Genomic DNA, 19080 nt, shown 5'->3' on the forward strand with positions numbered 1-19080 from the left:
TTTCACTGGAGGGGTATATGAGTAAAAATTCTTCCAGGAATAACAGCAGAGCTTCTAGATCATCTGAATCCATGAAATGTACTTAACAATACTCTTTTACTCCTCACCCAACTCACAGCCCACAATCCATGCGCGCGTGCGCGCACACACACACACACACACACACACACACACACACACACGTGTTCCAATGGAGTTTGGATGGCATGCTATTTCCAGGAATAACAGCAATGCTTCTAGACCATCTGAATCCATTGAATGAATGTATCTAACAATACTCTTTTACTCCTCACCACAGTCTCCAACTCCCAACACACACACACACACACACACACACACACACACACACACACACACACATTCCAATGGAGTTTGGATGGCATGTTATTTCCAAATAAGAAATCTCTCTTGACTCTAGTCGGAGGTAAGTTGAAAGGTGCATGGACTCTTGCTTTAATGAAATTATGGTACCAGAAATAGACACAGATAGGTAAATAAGTATATGAACAAATGGCTTGAGAAACAATGTTTACTAGATGACTTTTGCTACAAGTAATTTAGAATTGGTCTTTTTTTTTTTCAAATACTAAGGTAGTTGCTAAACATTGTATTACTCCATTCAAGAATATAAGAGGAGCCAGAGGAATAGCACAGCAAAGCAGGTAGGGCATTTGCCTTGCATGTGACTGACCTGGGCTCAATTCCTGGTAACCCATGATTCTCAGAACATTCCAGGAGTAACACTGGGTGTGATTTCCCCCCCCCCAAAAAAAATGAATACAAGAGAGGAACTATAAAGATTGGGGCCGGGAAGGTGGCGTTAGAGGTAAGGTGACTGCCTTGCAAGTAGACAGACCGCGGTTCAATTCCCCCGGTGTCCCATATGGTCCCCCCAAGCCAGGGGCGATTTCTGAGCACATAGCCAGGAGTAACCCCTGAGCGTCAAATGGGTGTGCCCCCCCCCAAAATAAAGATAGTATAGCAGGTAGGGCACTTGCCATGTACAAGCTGACCAGGGCTTGACCTGCAACACCCCATATAGTCCCTTAAGATCCACAGGAATGATCCCTGAATGCAGACCCAGGAGTAAGCCCTGAGCACAGCTGGATGCCACCCAATCCCCTAAAAAATATACAAATTAGAACCACAACATATAGAACAGTATATGGTGATAGGTTTGGGGTTTTATTTGTTTGGGGCAGTGCTCAGATTTTACTTCTATAAGGGCTTTGGGGAACATATGGAATCCTATAAATTGAACCCGGCATGGATGCACATAAGGCAAACTACCTGCTGTACTATATTACTCTGGCCCTACAAAGTCATGTTTTTGGTTTTGTTTTTATTATTAGGCTTTTGGGCCATACCCAGTTTTGTACTGAAAGATTACTCCTGGCAGGGTCAAATCCAGTTCAACTCAGGTTGGCCGCATGCTAGGCAAATGTTCCACCTACCTACTATTGCTCTAGCCCCACAAGGACATGTTGGTTTTTTTTTTTTTTCGGGGGGGGGGGCACACCCGGCAGTGCTCAGGGGTTACTCCTGGCTGTCTGCTCAGAAATAGCTCCTGGTAGGCACAGGGGACCACATGGGACACCGGGATTCGAACCAACCACCTTTGGTCCTGGATCGGCTGCTTGCAAGGCAAACACCGCTGTGCTATCTCTCCGGACCCAAGGACATGTTTTTAACTCATCTTTGTATCAACAGCACCTAACACTATTTCTATGAACTTTTCAAATGAAATGACTACAAGAAAACCTCAAACCAAACTAATAACAAAGAAGTCTAAAAATAGATTTAAAGAGATTCTTCAAGTTTTGAAGAATCTAATCATTTAATTCTGTGCTATGATTTTTCACATCTATAAAACAAGAATGGACCAAGTTAATCTTTACAGTGACTTTCATACTCTATGCTGTGTCCTAAAATTATTTTCCTAGTGTCTAGCCGATTGAGTTATACATAAAAATGGTCTATAAAAATCCCTGAAATTGGGGCTGGAGATATAGCACATAGGTAAGGCGTCTGCCTTAGACACAGAAGGACTGTGGTTCGAATCCCAGCATCCCATATGGTCCCCAGAGCCTGCCAGGAGTGATTTCTGAGCATAGAGTCAGGAGTAACCCCTGAGCACCCAAAAAAAAAATTGGGGGTGCTGGAGAGATAGCCTGGAGGTAAGACATCAGTCTTCCAGGCAGAAGGACAGTGGTTCGAATCCCGGCATCCCATATGGTCCCCCGTGCTTGCCAGGGTGATTTCTGAGCTTAGAGCCAGGAGTAACCCCTGAGCGCAGCCAGGTGTGCCCCCTCCCAAAAAAAAGAGGTTTTTTGGGGCCGGAGAGATAGCACAGCGATGTTTGCCTTGCAAGCAGCTGACCCAGGACCTAAGGTGATTGGTTTGAATCTCAGCATCCCATACGGTCCCTCGTGCCTGCCAGGAGCCATTTCTGAGCAGACAGCCAGGAGTAACCCCTGAGCACCGCCGGATGTGGCCCAAAAACCAATATATATATATATATATATATATATATATATATATATATATATATATATATATATATATATATATATATACATATATAAATTGCTGTCATATTTTTCAGTATTTAGTTTGTAGCCCACATATTTTATAAACAAACATTTTTCAGGACTGAAGTGATAGTACAAGCAGATCGGGCATTTGCCTTGCTCCCAGCCAACCCAGATTCAATCACCAGCATCTCATATGGTCCCTCGAGCATGGCAGGAGTGATTCCTGAGAATAGAGCAGGAGTAACCCCTGAGCACAACCATGTGTGACACAGAAAAAAAATTAATAAAAATATTTTAAATAAACATTTTCAAAAACAACACAAAAAGTTAAGTCTCAGTTACAAGTTTTAGAATAGTCTCTGCCTGTCTCCACTTCTGTACATTTTTTTTTTTTTAGTTTTGGGGGCACCACAAAAACAAAAGACTCTTCAGAACTTAATCCATATTTAATTAAGATACATTGTTGAGTAGGATGAGGTTGGGTCAAAGGCTGGAGTGGGGCTGAGAGATAGCATGGAGATAAGGTGTTTGCCTTACATGCAGAAGGACGGTGGTTTGAATCCCAGCATCCCATATGGTTCCCCGAGTCTTCCGGGGGCGATTTCTGAGCATAGAGCCAGGAGTGGCCCCTGAGCGCTGCTGGGTGGGACCCAAAAACCAAGAAAAAAAATGCTGGAGTGCTGCATACTTGAAGGCAGAAGGCTCAGGCTCAATCTCCAGCACCACATGGTGCCCAGCAATGCTGAGAGTAAGTTTTTAGCACTGAGTCAGGAATAGGCTGACATTGCACTGAGAGGAGTAGTGAAAAAAATAAAATGCTGATTTGCTTCAAAACAATGCTGTAATATTATATGCATGTATGTATAAACAGACATACATGTGCATCTATATATAGTTGTGTATGTGTGTTTTTTGTGTTCCAGTGGTGTTCAGGTGTACGCAGTGGTGTTCAGGGTTTATTCCTGGCTCTGTGTTCAGGAATCACACCTGGTGGGGCTCAGGGATGCTGAGGATGGAACCTGGGTCAGCCGCATGTAGGCAAGTATACCCTTCCCTATCCATTGTCCTATATAGCTCAAGCCCCAGCATTTTGATTCCAAGAAATATGAGTAATTATATGAAAATATCATGAGTACTGACTATTGTTTTAAAGTGTACTTTAGTATGAAATCAAAGTTCCTAAACAGAAAAGACCAAACTGTAAGTTTCAGGAGATCAGGGCAGCACCACGGACAGCACCAAGGTCAGCACCATGGTCAGCGCCGTGGCCCATTGCGAGGGGCAGGAGCACCCTGTCCCTCAAGGAGCATTTTGAGAGCACAGGGCTCAGAACCTGCTTAGCTTCCGGCTAATAGTTTAGTGTCAGAGACTAATACATTATATAAGCAAAACACAAATTTATGGAGAGTGCTTTCAATAAATAAACTACGTAAGATTATTTAAAATATGGCACTTCTAGACGGAGAGGAGAATTAAGATTTTCTCACGAGTCCCTCAGACTAAAACCACTGACTTGTCCAAGATTTCAATACCACAGACAGAGCTACTGATCCTCAGTCAGCACTCCCTTTTATGCCACTCCTTGTAGATCTTTCTTAAGGTCTGCCATCACCGACCCTGCTTTGTGCCTACATGATCAACAATCCACAGCACTTAGGTCCTCTGATCTAATCTTCAACTCAGGCTTACTTCAATATTAGTCCCACTCAACCACTGGGCTTTATCATTGTTCCAATTTCCTCGGTTTAACTCTTTTTTTTTTGGGGGGGGGGGCCACACCCAGTGACGCTCAGGGATTACTCCTGGCTATGCGCTCAGAAATTGGCTTGGGAGACCATATGAGATGCTGGGATTTGAACCAGTGTTGGTCCTGGGTTGGCTGCTTGCAAGGCAAACGCCTTACCACTGTGCTATCTCTCCGGGCCCCAGTCCTAGTTTTTAAAGAACTTTTACAATCAAGATAAACAGTCCTGGGGCTGGGAAGGTGGCGCTAGAGGTAAGGTGTCTGCCTTGCAAATGCTAGCCAAGAAGGACCGCGTCCTATGGTCCCCCCATTTCTGAGCGCTTAGCCAGGAGTAACCCCTGAGCGTCAAACAGGTGTGGTCCAAACACCGAAAAAAAAAAAAAAAAAGATAAACAGTCCTAGTACAAAGCAAACATCCTACCCACTGTACTATCTCTGGCATTACATCCATTCCTGTTCCATCTTAGCACTTTTGCACAGAGCTCCTATTGGTAATGTCTGTGCATATAACGACCTTAAATATTTCATAAGTTATGAATATTTGCATATTCTTACATCATTCTATTTTTTTTTTTTTTGTGGTTTTTGGGTCACACCTGGCAATGCTCAAGGGTTACTCCTGGCTTCATGCTCAGAAATTGCTCCTGGCAGGCACGGGGGACCATATGGGACACCGGGATTTGAATTGATGACCTTCTGCATGAAAGGCAAACGTCTTACCTCCATGCTATCTCTCCGGCCCCACATCATTCTATTTTAATTTTCAGGATGAATAGTAGGCAGATAAGATGGGAGGAACTTAAGTACCATGATTATTTATGTTCCGTTTTCACAGATCTAACAAGTAGTAATAGGGTATACATAGTCTTACAACCAGAAACACAAAATTGTATAGAATGACATACTATGAAAAAATCATGAAGAAAATCTGCCTTCAAAGTACAAAAAATATATACCTACCATCTATTTCTTGTCCAATAGAAAGTCCAGCCCATTTTCTCTGTAAAATAAAAGGGGAAAAAAGAAAAGGCACTTAATATTAAATCAACCAAAATTAGAGAAACGAGGGGAGAGGACCATCAAGGAACTGCAGAAACCAGCATCAAAGTGCTGAGAATACTAATTTCCTGGGCTACCCTCCATCTAAATGCATGTTGGTACCTTTGTGTCCAGACTTCTGTCCACGATAGCATTTAGAAACATGGCCCCCACGGGGCCGGGCGGTGGCGCAAGAGGTAAGGTGCCTGCCTTGCCTGCGCTAGCCTTGGACGGACCGCGGTTCGATCCCCCGGTGTCCCATATGGTCCCCCAAGCCAGGAGCAACTTCTGAGCGCATAGCCAGGAGTAACCCCTGAGCGTCAACGGGTGTGGCCCAAAAAACCAAAAAAAAAAAAAAAAAAAAAAAAGAAACATGGCCCTTGAGGCAGCCATCAAGCTGCTAAGGTCACACTGACATGGGGTGGCCCTTAGCCAGTACTGACTGGTGTCCTTTTTTATTTTCTCTCTCCTTCAGATGTCCATGCCCAGCATTACTCAAGGCTTACTCCTGGTTCTGTGCTCAGTTATCACTACTGGCAGGGACCATACTGGATACTGGGAATGGAACAGAGCTGTCTGAGTACAAGGCAAGCACCTTAACCACTGTACACTTGTGCCACCCAGGGACGGTGTCCTCATAACTGAGAGAAGGTTACCAGGTGATGAGGTGATACTTCACCAGTCATGAAGAGTAAACCTGTCAGCAAGGCCAGACACTAAGCACAGAACAGAACAGAACAGACTCTCCCTGAATACTTTCAGAGAGAACAGAGTGCCCTTTTGACAACTGGGTTTCAGATCTGTAGCCCCAGAAATTAGAAAAGAATTAATTTCTGTCCTTCTAAGGCCCCCAGTCTGTGGAATATTTCAGTGACTGAGGAAATAGGCAGGCTATAGTTTGTATCTGAATATTGTCCCAAACATACATACCATGTTTTGTTTTGTTTTTTTGTCTTTTGGGTCACACCCAGCAGTACTCAGGGCTTACTCCTGGCTCTGTGCTCAGAAATTACTCCTGCCAGGCTCGGGGATCATATGGGATGCTGGGGATCAAACCCAAGTCCATCCTGGGTTGGTATCGTGCAAGGCAAACACCCTACCACTGTACTATCACTCCAGCCCTACACCATGCATTTTTAAAGGAAAATTTGCCCCCAAGTGAGCTGCTGTTTTCCACAATATAATGTTTCTGACGGTATCTGCTATCTCAGGTAATACTTCAGGGTTCTAAATCTAGTATGGTTCATTAAATACTGATTTTATAAAATATATATAAATATATATATATATATGTTGTATAGAAAGATATATTCAGGGACCAGCGTGATATGGCAGTGGGACAAGCATCTGTCTTGCATGCATCCAACCCAGGTTTGATACCCGGCACCCCATATGGTCACCTGAGCCTGCCCGGAGTAATTTCTGCGTGCAGAGCCAAGAGTAACCCCTAAACATCACCAAGTGTAGCCAAAAAGCCAAATGATAAATATTGAATATATATACATACATATATATGTATATGTACACACAAACATATATATTCAACCCATCAAAATGACATAGAAACTTGCCAGATAATCTGTCCCGAAACCCAAGCAGGGATTCAAATCACCTTTATTTTTGGTTACGTCTGCTCTGAATAGCAGCCAAAGGATTTTCAGGCATTTGCAAGCAGACTTGAGCTTCTTCCAAAAACTGTCTGGTCACAATGGCAAGATGTACAGGGGCAGGCCAGATTGTGTTCAGGCAGAAACTGGGGGCTGGCTTGGTATAAAGTTCAAAATTAGCAACTATTGACAGCTCCCCAGAGAACAGCGAGAAAAACAATTTTGGGCTGAAAATCAAGCTTGTCTATTCCTCTGCACATCACGGATTTCATGGTGGGTAGTTAAGATGTTGGTCCAAACTGTGCAACACCAAGGGCTTTTTTTCTTTTAGCTCCTCTCTCCCCCTTCCTCTGCTCTCTACCTCCTCCCTTTGTAACACCTCATTCCACTTCTGATCACCTTCAAAACCACCTTCACAGCCTCCTTTGTAGACACCCAAACTGGGAGATCATAAGAGCCACACAAAGTTCTACATTTCTACTCTAAAGACGACCTCTGATAACCGTATCTACCTTACAGCAGTGTTTTGAGAAGTAAAGAAGCTATTTTGGCACTGGAGAGATAATACTGCAGGTAGGGCATTTGCATTATACATGGCTGACCCAGGTTCCATCCCCAGCATCCCCTCTGGGCCCCAAAGCCGGCCAAGATTCCTGAGTGCAAAGCCAGGAGTAACCTGAGCATCACAGATTGTGGCCCAAGAATTAAAAAAAAAAAAAAAAGGCTAGGGTCTGGCAGATCAGTGGTGCAAGCAGTGGGACATTTGCCTTGCACTTGCTAGGACAAACTAGGACAAACTGCGGTTCGATCCCCTGGCCTCCCATATGATCCCCATAGCCAGAAGTGATTTCTGAGCGCAGAGCTAGAAGTAACCCCTAAGTGTTACCATGTGTGGCCCAAAAACAACAACAGAAAAAAGAAGCTAATATGTGTAAAGGCAATTTATAATAGTACTTTTCTATAGTAAATGATGGTGAATTTTGTTGTTGTTTAAAAGTGGAAAGACAAGAAAAATAATCAGAAATCCCATTTCCAACCACTAAAATACCCTGTAAAAGCTGGGAACTCAGAGGCACCTCCAACCTTGATCTATAAAACAAGAGCAGAAAGTTTAGGAATCTGATAATTTGATCGAAGATTCAGGGCCCTTTGAGTGAAGAAAGGGTAGAGTGGTGTGAGAGGAAATGCCCCAGAACAGCTGGATGATTCAAGCAGTCTTGAGTAGTTCCCTAAGGAGTGCTAAATCGCTTTCTCTAAACCCCAGGGGAGTCAATCAAAGCTTATTAGCAAACCAGAAGGAAGTGGAAGCTGCATTGTTGGTGCTGGCAGCTGTGGGATCAGCAGCAAAGGCGGGTAGGGGAAGCCTGGTACTAGCAGAGCTTCTAGTCTCCATGCTCTGGACCTGGGAAGGGCTCAGCAATCTTCCTGCCACAGAAGCCCCAACAGTTCCAACTGTAAGAAAGCCCTGTAGTGACTAAAGACAGCTCCCTAAACCAGGCTGAGTGTATGAGAAAGTGACTCAGACCACAGTCTGCAGTCTAAGGTTTCTCCGCTTCTGCTGATGGAGGTCCCTTCCGACCTTGTTTCTGTACTATGGCCCCCTCTGTCCTACTGGTTGGCTCCCTGGTCTTATGTCGAAGACTCCCATTTACAGTTTGCACCTTTGGCCCTTTAGAATCTCCTGGCCCACACAAAAGAGCCATATGGCCCCACCTAAGAAACAGTACTTTTAACCTAATAACATTGCCCTTTTTTTGGGGGGGGGGGTGGAGGGTCACACCTGGCAGTGCTCAGGGGTTACTTCTGGCTCTACGCTCAGAAGTTGCTCCTGGCAGGCTCAGGGGACCATTTGGAATGCCAGGATTCAAGCCACTGTCCTTCTGTATGCAAGGCAAACGCCCTGCCTCCATGCTATCTCTCCAGTCCTGCCTTTTTTTTTTTAACTTGATTGATTAATTGGTTTTGGGTCCACACCCAGTGGCGCTCAGGGGTTACTCCTGGTTCTGCACTCAGAAATCACCCATGGCCTGACTGGAGACCATCTGGGATGCCGGGAATCAAACCAGGTCCCTCCTGGTCTGCTGCATACAAGGTAAATGCCCTACCGCTGTGCTATCTCTCTAGCCCTCATCACTGCCTTTTAAAATCATTATTATTATTATTACTATTATTATTATTATTGGGGCCAGAAAGATAGCACAGCAGTAGGGTGTTTGCCTTGCATGAGGCCAATCGGGATGGACCCAAGGTTTGCTCTCTGGCATCCCATATGGTCCCCCAGCCTGACAGGAGTAATTTCGAGCGAAGAGCAAAGTGTGGCCCAAAACCCAAAATAATTAAAAATAAATAAAGTCATTATTATTAGGGACCAGAGCCAGGAGTGTCCTAAATAGAGAGCCAGGAATAACCCCCTAGGACCATTAGGTATGTCCCCCTTCAAAAGAAAAAAATAAAATAAAATAATTAATATTCTATATCAATTATACAAATAAGTGGTATTTCTTATTTGGCTTTTAGTCAGATCAGGTGTTCTCAAGGGTTACTCCTGGCAGTGCTTGGGGGACCATGTAGATCAGGAGACTCAAACCCAGGTTGGCAACATGCAAGGCAAACACCCTACCTACTGTACTATCACTCTATCCGCAAACCTCGATGTTCTCCTTTGCAAATCAATACACATGTTGAGGTATATGCACCTTCAATGAATTCATTCTTAAGATGCTAAAGAGAAAAGCTCCCCCATGTTACCTGAGGTAAGCTGAAGGCGATGCTCCCTGGAACCACAGATGGATGGGTCCTCAGGGTGAATGTGTACCTGTGATTGGGTGAAGTCCTCACTATCACATGCCTGAAAGACAGAAGCTGAGTTAGCACTGCATGCTCAGGGAGAAGGAGAGAGGAATCGTTTCCAAGCCTGTTCCTTTGCAACAACTGGAGGACCACCAAGTGATAAAAATCAGAGCCCAGAGAGAATCCAGATCAATAATTTCATTCCCAATCCAGTGCACCTAAACACGTTACAGGAAAAAGAGGCATCACAGAGCAGAATTAGGACCAAGCAAGGAAAGGTACAAAACACTGACTCCATGACATTCATCATGAAGTGAGCAAACTAGAACACTTAAGAGTGCCTGAGAGGCGGGAGATCTAGTACAGTAAGTAGAGCATTTGCCTTGCATGCTGCCGACCTGTGCTGGATCCTTGAGTGCTGAGCCAGATTTTACAAGAGCACTGCAGGGTGTGGTTCCAAAACAAAAACATAAAAAGAAAGAAAACAAAACCAAAACTTAGTTTTTAAGAATATTCGATCAATTTCTTCCTGATTCCTACAACAGGTTGAAATAAGAACAACCTGCAAAATTTAAAAGATGGTAGGAATTTAAATGTTATAAAACCAAAATACATTGACTACTAATAATACATAACTAAGTGTTTACTATTTTGATGCATTTGGAGCTTATTTGCCCAGCTCAGAAGTTACCAGTAAAAAGGGGCTGTAGCAGGGGCCGGCGAGGTGGCACTAGAGGTAAGGTGTCTGCCTTGTAAGCGCTAGCCAAGGAAGGACCGCGGTTCGATCCCCCAGCGTCCCATATGGTCCCCCCAAGCCAGGGGCGATTTCTGAGCGCTTAGCCAGGAGTAACCGAGCATCAAATGGGTGTGACCCGGAAGAAAAAAAAAAAGAGCTGTAGCAATAGTGCAGTGGCTAGGGCAATGGCCTTGCACACAGCTGACCTAGATTCAATCCCTGGCATCCCATATGGTACTCGAGTTCACGAGAATTGATCCTTGAGCCCCAAGACAGGAATAAGTCCTTAGCCTGCTGAGTATAACCCAAAAGACAACAAAAAAAAGTTACCCATAAATAGTTAAAATATAATTATTCTGGGGCCAGAGTGATAGCACAGCGGTAAGGCATTTGCCTTGCATGCAACCAACCTGGAACACACCCGGGTTCGATCCCCAGCATCCCATATGGTCCCCTGAGCCTACCAAGAGTAACTCTTGAGCGTCACTGAATGTGGTCCCAAAACCAAAATATATGTTAATATAAATATATATAAAATAAATATATATTTATATATTTGTAATATATAATATAAATATAACAAACAAAATAAATATAAATATATATTTTTCTATATAGTCACCCTTATATGGAGGCAAGGAGCCACACCCTGGAGTGCTTAGGGCTTACTCCTGGCTGTATTCAGGGTCAGTCCCAGCAGTACTCAAGGGATCATATGTGGTTCTGAATGGAACCAGAGTCAATCACATGCAAGGCAAACTCCTTACCCCCGTACTATTACTCTGACCCAAAATCAGTCTTCTTGTGATAATCTCCTACACCAGAAAATAATCAATGAATGTGTATGAGACAGAGTTAGAGTCTGTAATACAGCATTTTACAACACTATAATACTGTGATATTAAAAACATATTCAAAATAACTCCATCATAAGTACACTGCATTCCTAACATGTGTAAAGGAGTGTTATAAATAATCACTGATTTTTTAATTTAGGCCACACCCAATAATGTTCAAAGGTTACTCCTGGCTCTGCACTCAAGAATTATTCCTGGTGGTGTTAAGGGGACCAAATGGGATGCCAGGAATTGAACACGGGTTGGGTGTTCGAAAGGCAAGCACCTGATCTTCTGTGCTATTGTTCCTATCCAGCACTGATTGTTTTTATGGGGTGGAGGAAAAAATCCTCCCCAGTAACCCTTCAAGGGGCAAGAGGTCACTCCTTGAGATTCTGGGCCAGGCCTTCAGGTCAATGCAAGAGCCTTAGGGTGTGGTTCTGCCTCCTCACTGCTCTGCGTGCCTGTATGCAGCCTCTCTCCACCTCCCTTCACCAGCTTCAGGGGCTATAGAGCCCTTGATTGGTAACAGAGTGTTCAAAAATTCTAGCAGCCATGATAAAAACTAATTCAAATAAATGAGAGCCAAATTGCAATGAAGATTCTACATTTTTGTGCTTCCAATTTTCATGTTTCTAAGCTTGCCACAGTAAAAAAGATCAAACGGCTAATATGTTTTAAAGGCTTACTAAAAACTAGGCACTGTTGAAAGTATTTTAACTGTGTTACCCAATCCTTACAATACATAGAGGAAGATTTTTTATCAGCCTCCCCATCTTAAGATGGAGGACAGAGGAGCACAGAGCGAGAAAATAATTTATTCCTGGTCATTCAGATTATCATTGGCAGAACCAGGATTCACCCATTTTGATTCCACAGTCAAAACCTTAATGATTATACCACGATTTATATTAAAAAATGTTTAGGAGCCAGAGAAATAGTAAAGTGGGTAAGGCTTTTGCCTTGTGTGCAGCTTATCTAGGTTTGACCCCTGGCATCTATTATAGCCAAACTGCCAGGAATAATTCCTGAGTGCAGAGCCAAGAACAACCCCGCAGCACAGCTGGCTGTGGACCAAATATCAAACAAACAAAAAAATATGCACCATTTTTAAAAGTATGTATCAAAGTTTGACATAGTAAGAACTGAACTATATAACATTCATCTCTTTCGTTTCCAGCCTTGCAAAAAGAATGAAAAATAATGTGGAGACAGTTCAGGGATTAAAGCTCTTGCTGAGGATGCAGCTGTGGCTGTGATCCCACTTCAAATGATAGGACCACAGAAAGTCCCCTGAGCACTGCCAGGTGTGGCCCACAAACAAAAAAATAACAAAGATTTTACTCAAAAATATGGAGGCTCTTGCTCTTCAAGCCCATGTTCTCCTTTGAACATGTATCTCGCTTGCTTCCATGTCTCTTTGTTTTCTCCACTGGGAAAAGCCCGAACTCTCTCTTAAAGACGTGTTTCCTCTCTTTCTCTCCCCTCATTATTGTTGTTTTTGTTTTGAGTCACACCTGGCAGTGCCCAGGAATTACTCCTGGCTCTGTGCTCAGGAATTACTCCTGGCAGTGCTCAGGAGACCAGACAGGATACCGGGACAGTGCTCCCGGGACCATACAGGACTGAACCTGGGTAGGCCACATGCAAGGTAAGTGTCCTCTCTGCCGTACTATATAGATCCAGTTCCCCTTCATATCTAAGTTAAGCTGCATTCAATAAGGGCCAGAGTGGTGGCATAGCGGTAGGGCGTTTGCCTTGCAAGCAGCTGACCTAGGACAGACTGTAGTTCGATCCCCCAGCGTCCCATATGGTCCCCCAAGCCAGGAGCGATTTCTGAGTACATAGCCAGGAGTAACCCCTGAGCATCACCAGGTGATTGACACACAGACACACAGACACAGACACACACACACATTTATAAAGTACTCAGCAAGTTAAAAGAAAGTGAGATACTCACTGGCCAGACTGGAAATCCTTTTCATTCACAACTGCGCAGTTGGTTAGTGACAGTTCATCTGTAGGGCACCGGGCTGCTTGCATACTCTAAAAAATGATTAGAAATAAATGTGATTTTTACCTTGAGAAATGTTTCATACCTTCTGGACTCTCATCTATGGAGCTTGCTGTCAACACCTATATTCTGTGAGCCCCAGCTGACATTCCTCTGTGCTAAATCTTTTCTTCTGGAAACTTCCTGCCATTCCTGGGCACACATGTGGCCCATCACAGCCCATCACACGTGACACCCTCACAGATCCCCAAATCACCCACCCCTGGGATATTAGAGACAAACACTAGAAGGAAGACACTCTCACTGCTTCACTGGTTTAATGCAGGACAACTCTGCTAATGAGAGTAAATGGATCTGAGAGAGCAAAAGGCACGAAGAAAAAAACAAGATACTAAGATACACTCCATGCTTTGAAACACAACTCTACCAGCCAAGTCAAAGTCCCCTACAGTTACCAGTAAGTTCTCTCTGAGGCTCAAGTTTATTTGACTTTACTTTTAATTTAATTGAAAAATATCTCAGACCACAGATATTTAGTGAAATTAAATTCAGTAAGACTGATAACATGTATCCTGAAAGAATACCTTTTCCTAAGATATCTCATTATGAACCTCACCTCATATAGACAAAGAAAAGTCATCTTCTAAATACCTCAACAAAATAAATTATGACATATAGTTTTAAGAAGATAGCAACCGGGGTTGGAGAGATAATATGAGGTACAGCACTTGACTTGCATGTGGCTGATGCCAGGTTCAATCCCCAACACCCCTTAGTACTGCCAGGAAGTTACCATAAACAGAGCTATATACATACTTTTTTTTTTCTTTTTTGGTTTTTGGGCCACACTCAGAGGCCATCAGGGGTTACTCCTGGCTCTGCACTCAGAAATCGCTCCCAGCAGGCTCAGGGGTCCACAAGGGATGCCAGGAATGAAACCATCCATCCTGGGTCAGTTGCGTGCAAGGCAAACACCCTACCACTGCAATAGCTCTGGCCCCAACTGTATGCATATTTGATGCATACATATGCAACTATGTATGCAACATACTTGCATACTTTTCTTGCAAATATGCAAGAAAAGAAATAAATAATAAAACTAAAACAGTCACTGCCAGATGTAGCCCTGACGGGCCTGCGCATCTTGCATGGAGAGGAAGAAAAGAGAAAAAAAAAGAGAAAATTACTAACAGGCAATGAGATACATTTTCACAATTTTTCCACTTATGGTTAAAATCACTTCATTTGGGCCTACAAGATAGCACAGCAGCAGGCGTTTGCCTTGCACAAGATCAACCAAGAATGGCCCTGGGTTCAATTCCAGGCATCCAAATGGTCCCCCGAGCCTGCCAGGAGCGATTTCCGAGCGCTGCCAGGTGTGGCCCAAAAACCAAAAAATATCAAATTAAAAAGTCACTTCATTCTAGCTAGCACTTTGCTAAATAGGATCAAAGCTAGTTAAGTGTTGAATCTGCTGGTTGAGGAGGGCCAGAGAGAGTATGGCTTAGAAAAGGCACTTGCCTTACAAGCACTGACCAGGTTCAATCCCAAGCATCCCCTCTGATCCCCCAAGCCCGCCAGGAACAATTCCTGAATACAGAGACAGGAGTAACCCCTGAGCATCACCTGGTGTGGGCCCCAAACAAAAAGAGACTGCTAGATTCCTAAGAGGAAAAACAAGAAAGAAATCATGAAGTTATTCCTTGAAGCTCTGCTAGGGGAGACCCCAGAGCACCAGCAGGGAATAGCTGCTAAGCACCATTGGTTGTGGCCCAAAACAAACCAAATCCCAATACATTACAAACATCGAATACATTTTTAAAAAGAGCTGAAAAGACAAATGGGAAAGAATATGGTGATGCATTAATCTTTCATTGTTAACTGCAGACAAAAGCTATTTAAAAGTCACAAAGGAGCTGAAGAGATCAGAACAAATTAGCGTGGAAGAGATCTCAGCACCGCCTGATCAAACCACAGATATTTCTTTTAATGGTTCTGGGTTATTAGATAAAACAAATCAAGAACTACATGTTATGCTCTTCTGGAAGAAAAGATGTGTCAAAAAGGAGAGTCTCTCACAGCTGGCTCCATAGCTCAGGGTTATAGCCTTTTAGTCTTGCAAAAAAAGGATACAGTTTCAATGATAAACAAACCTATTTGCTTCTTAGAAAGTGGAACACTGAATGGCTACTTTAATAGGAATAAAAAGAATCCAAGGCTGGTAAGAAAATTTAGAGTAGGGCACTGGTGTGGCAGGTGGCCTACCCAGGTTCAGTATCATTTAAGGTCCCTGAGTTTGTTTTTGTTTGGTTGGTTGGTTTGGTTTGGTTTTGGGGCCACACCCAGCAGCGCTCAGGGGTAAATCCAGGCACTGTGCTCAGAAATTGCTCCTGGCAGTCTCAAGAAACCGTATGGGGTAATCAGCAGTATTGGGGCTGAAACCCAGGACCCCTTCTGTATTATTTCCCCAGTCCTTTCCCTTCTGGATTCCTTACCTAGCCAATTCCTGCTCACCGTACAATTCTCAGCTCAACTGTGATTTTGTTCTAGGTCTTCCTAGACCCCCTCAGTGTGGAAGTCCCCACTAACCTGACGGGAAAATTTTGACTGACGCACCTGAGTGGAGCTCGGTGGTCTGTTTCCAGCTTGCACTGCAAAAACAGTATGTTCTCAGGAACTAAGAGGGTGTCTAACTCTTACATTTGTGGTTCCTGAGGAAAGAACAGAGCTTTGCACACAGGGAAAGTTCTGTGTTTGCTGCCAAGTGAACTGATGGGTCAACAAGAACCCATGTGCAGAACCAAAGGACAAAGAACCCAAGGACACGCCAAGGTTACTTGGGAATTGATGTTTCACCACCTAATGGTACCAATTTACACAAAATTCACATCACCAGAGTACTGAAAGTTGCAAAATATTAGCCTGCATCAATGTTTTCATTTGTGAACTGGTTTAACCAGTCAAAGAGATGCTGCCCTTCAAAACAAAAAGTGAGAAACCCTGCAGAAATCATCTGTCTGGTCAACAGAAACAGATGCTGCTGGCAAGGGCTCCCCTACCAGGATCTGAAAGCATCTGCGTCTTAGGGTGAGTCAAGCAGGGTGTCTCATTTTCTCATCAAAGAAGACATCCCTATAAATAAATGTTGTTTACTGATCACAGTCATGTCAAGGGAAAATTCCAGTTTTCTGATATTCACCTTATGTCTAGGAAACAATTGAAAAACCCAGCTAATGCTTACTGTCACACAGTTATTACAAACTGAAGACACGACACTGATAGAAAATGTTACGTAAGGATTCGGAATGTTTTCATTCGGGCTAGAGAGAGTACAGAGGTAAGGCTCCTTCCTTGCATTCAAAAGCCCACCCATTTTGATCCCCAGCACCCAGATGATACCTTGGAGCCTTGAGTAAGAGTAACACCTGAGCACATTCGGGTATGGCTTCAAAACCAAGAAAAAAACAATTGGAAATAAAAGCATTGTTTACCAACAGGTAACTGTTTTTTGGTTTTTGGTTTTTGGGCCATACCCGGCGGTGCTCAGGGGTTACTCCTGGCTATCTGCTCAGAAATAGCTCCTGGCAGGCATGGGGGACCATATGGGACGCCAGGATTTGGACCAACCACCTTGGGTCCTGGATCAGCTGCTTGCAAGGCAAATACCACTGTGCTATCTCTCTGGCCCCTACCAACAGGTAACTGAATGGATAAACATAGTATGGACCAACAGGTAACTGAATCAATACATAGCATGGGTTACTCATATACTTCTACTACTCAGCAATTAGTTAAGAATCTAATTCAGTAGTTAGAAATCTGTGCAACAACATGGAAAAGCATAAAAAATACCATTTAGGACCAGAGCAATAAAACAATAGGTAGGGTGTTTTCTATGTATGCGGCCAATCCACTCAATCCCTGGTATCCCAGCCTACCAGGAGTAATTCCTGAGTGCAGAGCTAGGAGTAACTCCTGAGCATTGCCAGGTATACTCCCCCTACCCAAAAAATCATTTAAGTAAAAGAAGCCAGACTCTAAAGAGTTCATCCCCCTATTTATAAAGTTCATTTTTGAAGTTCATTCTAAACATAACAAAACAAACAAACAAAAAAGACCAGCAGTTGCCTAGATGAGATAGACAGCAAAGTATGAAGAGATTTTCCAAGATGACAGAAATATTCTTTATCTTTTTTGGGGGGCCACACCCAGCAATGCTTAGGAGTTAACTCCTAGCAGGTTCATGGATAAGGAATGCCGGACATCGAACTTGGGTCAGCCGCATACAAGGCAAATGCCCTACGCACTGTGCTATCACTGTGGCTCCAATATTCCTTATCTTCATTACACTTTGTTGTATACAGGTTATACCATACATTTGAGAAATGCAGGTCTAATTTCAAGAGTTGGGGAATCTCTGAGTTCCCATAGCAAATATGGGATAAAAATTGAAATGAGAAAATATACTTTAGAGGGCTAGAGAATTAATATAGAGAGTAGAGAGGCCAGAGAGATAGCATGGAGATAAGGCGTTTGCCTTGCATGCAGAAGGATAGTGGTTTGAATCCCGGCATCCCGTATGGTCCCCTGAGCCTGCCAGGAGTGATTTCTAAGCGTAGGGCCAAAAAGAACCCCTGAGCGCTGCCCAATGTAACCCAAAAACAAACAAACAAACAAAAAAAATAGAGTAGAATGCTTGACTTGCACATGGCTGACCGACCTGAGTTCGATCCCTGGCACTGGGTTTAATATGGTCCCAAGAGCCCCGCAAGGAGAGATCCCTGAGAGCAGAGCCAAGTAACTTTGAACACCATAGGTTGTGGCACCAATAAAGAATAAAATATAGAGAGATGATTTAGATACAAGATCAAAGCGGGCCCCACACCCTTGCAACAAGACCTAGGCCTTGGTACGTTTATATTCAGTTATACCAACATGATGAAAGACTGGAAGAAAAGAGATTTGAACTGTCAGATTAACCCATGACTCCACATCAAATTGCATACCAAGTCCTAAGCCAGTCCCAAGTCCCTGGCCCTATGAATAAACAACTTTCTCTTCATGGGCCAGAGCAATACAATAAATTCTACAGAAGGTACTGGGGTCGGTGAAGGTGGCGCTAGAGGTAAGGTGTCTGTCTTGCAAGCTCTAGCCAAGGAAGGACCGCGGTTAGATCCCCCAGCATCCCATATGGTCCCCCAAGCCAGGGGCAATTTCTGAGCCCTTAGCCAGGAGTAACCCCTGAGCATAAAATGGGTGTGGCCTGAAAAACCAAAAATAAAAAAATTCTACAGAAGGTATAGAGCTTGCCTTACATACAACCAACCTGGGTTCAGTCCTCTGCACCCCATATGGTCCCCCATGCTTCTGCTCAGACCATGCCTTTTGCCCCAACTGCCTACTAACAAAAAAGCCCACCCGCCTCTGGAAGTCTTGCTCCTATTATAAGCCAGGGGTATAAAACCCCCAGACTCCTCATCAGTGTTTCCCACTGTTCCCCATCAGTGTTCCTCATCAGTGTTCTCCAGTGTTTCGCCAATCTTGCCCCTTCTCACTGCCTGCACCACACAGCTTAGCCCTGCCACCCAGTAATACAATACTTAAACTTCTGATTAGCCCTTCTGAAGATATTCTTCTCCCACAGGCTGAATCTCTGTGTCCTCAAACTCCTATGTTGAAACCCTAAGGCTCAAGATGGCAGTCACAGGGAGGTGGAGCCTCTGTCAGGTAAGTAGGTCAGGAAGGCAGAGACTCACTGGAGACACCGGTGCCCTGAGGACA

General features: G+C 43.8%; 1 protein-coding gene across 2 annotated transcripts in view; it reads right to left on the reverse strand.

Annotated features, from left to right (window-relative positions):
• NSF (N-ethylmaleimide sensitive factor, vesicle fusing ATPase) overlaps positions 1-19080 on the reverse strand; it is a 151380-nt gene that overhangs the window by 117803 nt on the left and 14497 nt on the right. For both annotated transcript variants that reach the window (XM_049779079.1, XM_049779078.1), the window contains exons 2-4: positions 13246-13331; positions 9672-9771; positions 5239-5278 (exon numbers count right to left, since the gene is read on the reverse strand). In XM_049779079.1, the coding sequence (XP_049635036.1) occupies positions 5239-5278; positions 9672-9771; positions 13246-13331 (226 nt within the window). The remainder of the gene's footprint in view (positions 1-5238; positions 5279-9671; positions 9772-13245; positions 13332-19080) is intronic.

The sequence above is a fragment of the Suncus etruscus genome, chromosome 1 (assembly GCF_024139225.1).
Source record: "Suncus etruscus isolate mSunEtr1 chromosome 1, mSunEtr1.pri.cur, whole genome shotgun sequence".
Classification (NCBI taxonomy): Eukaryota; Metazoa; Chordata; class Mammalia; order Eulipotyphla; family Soricidae; genus Suncus; species Suncus etruscus.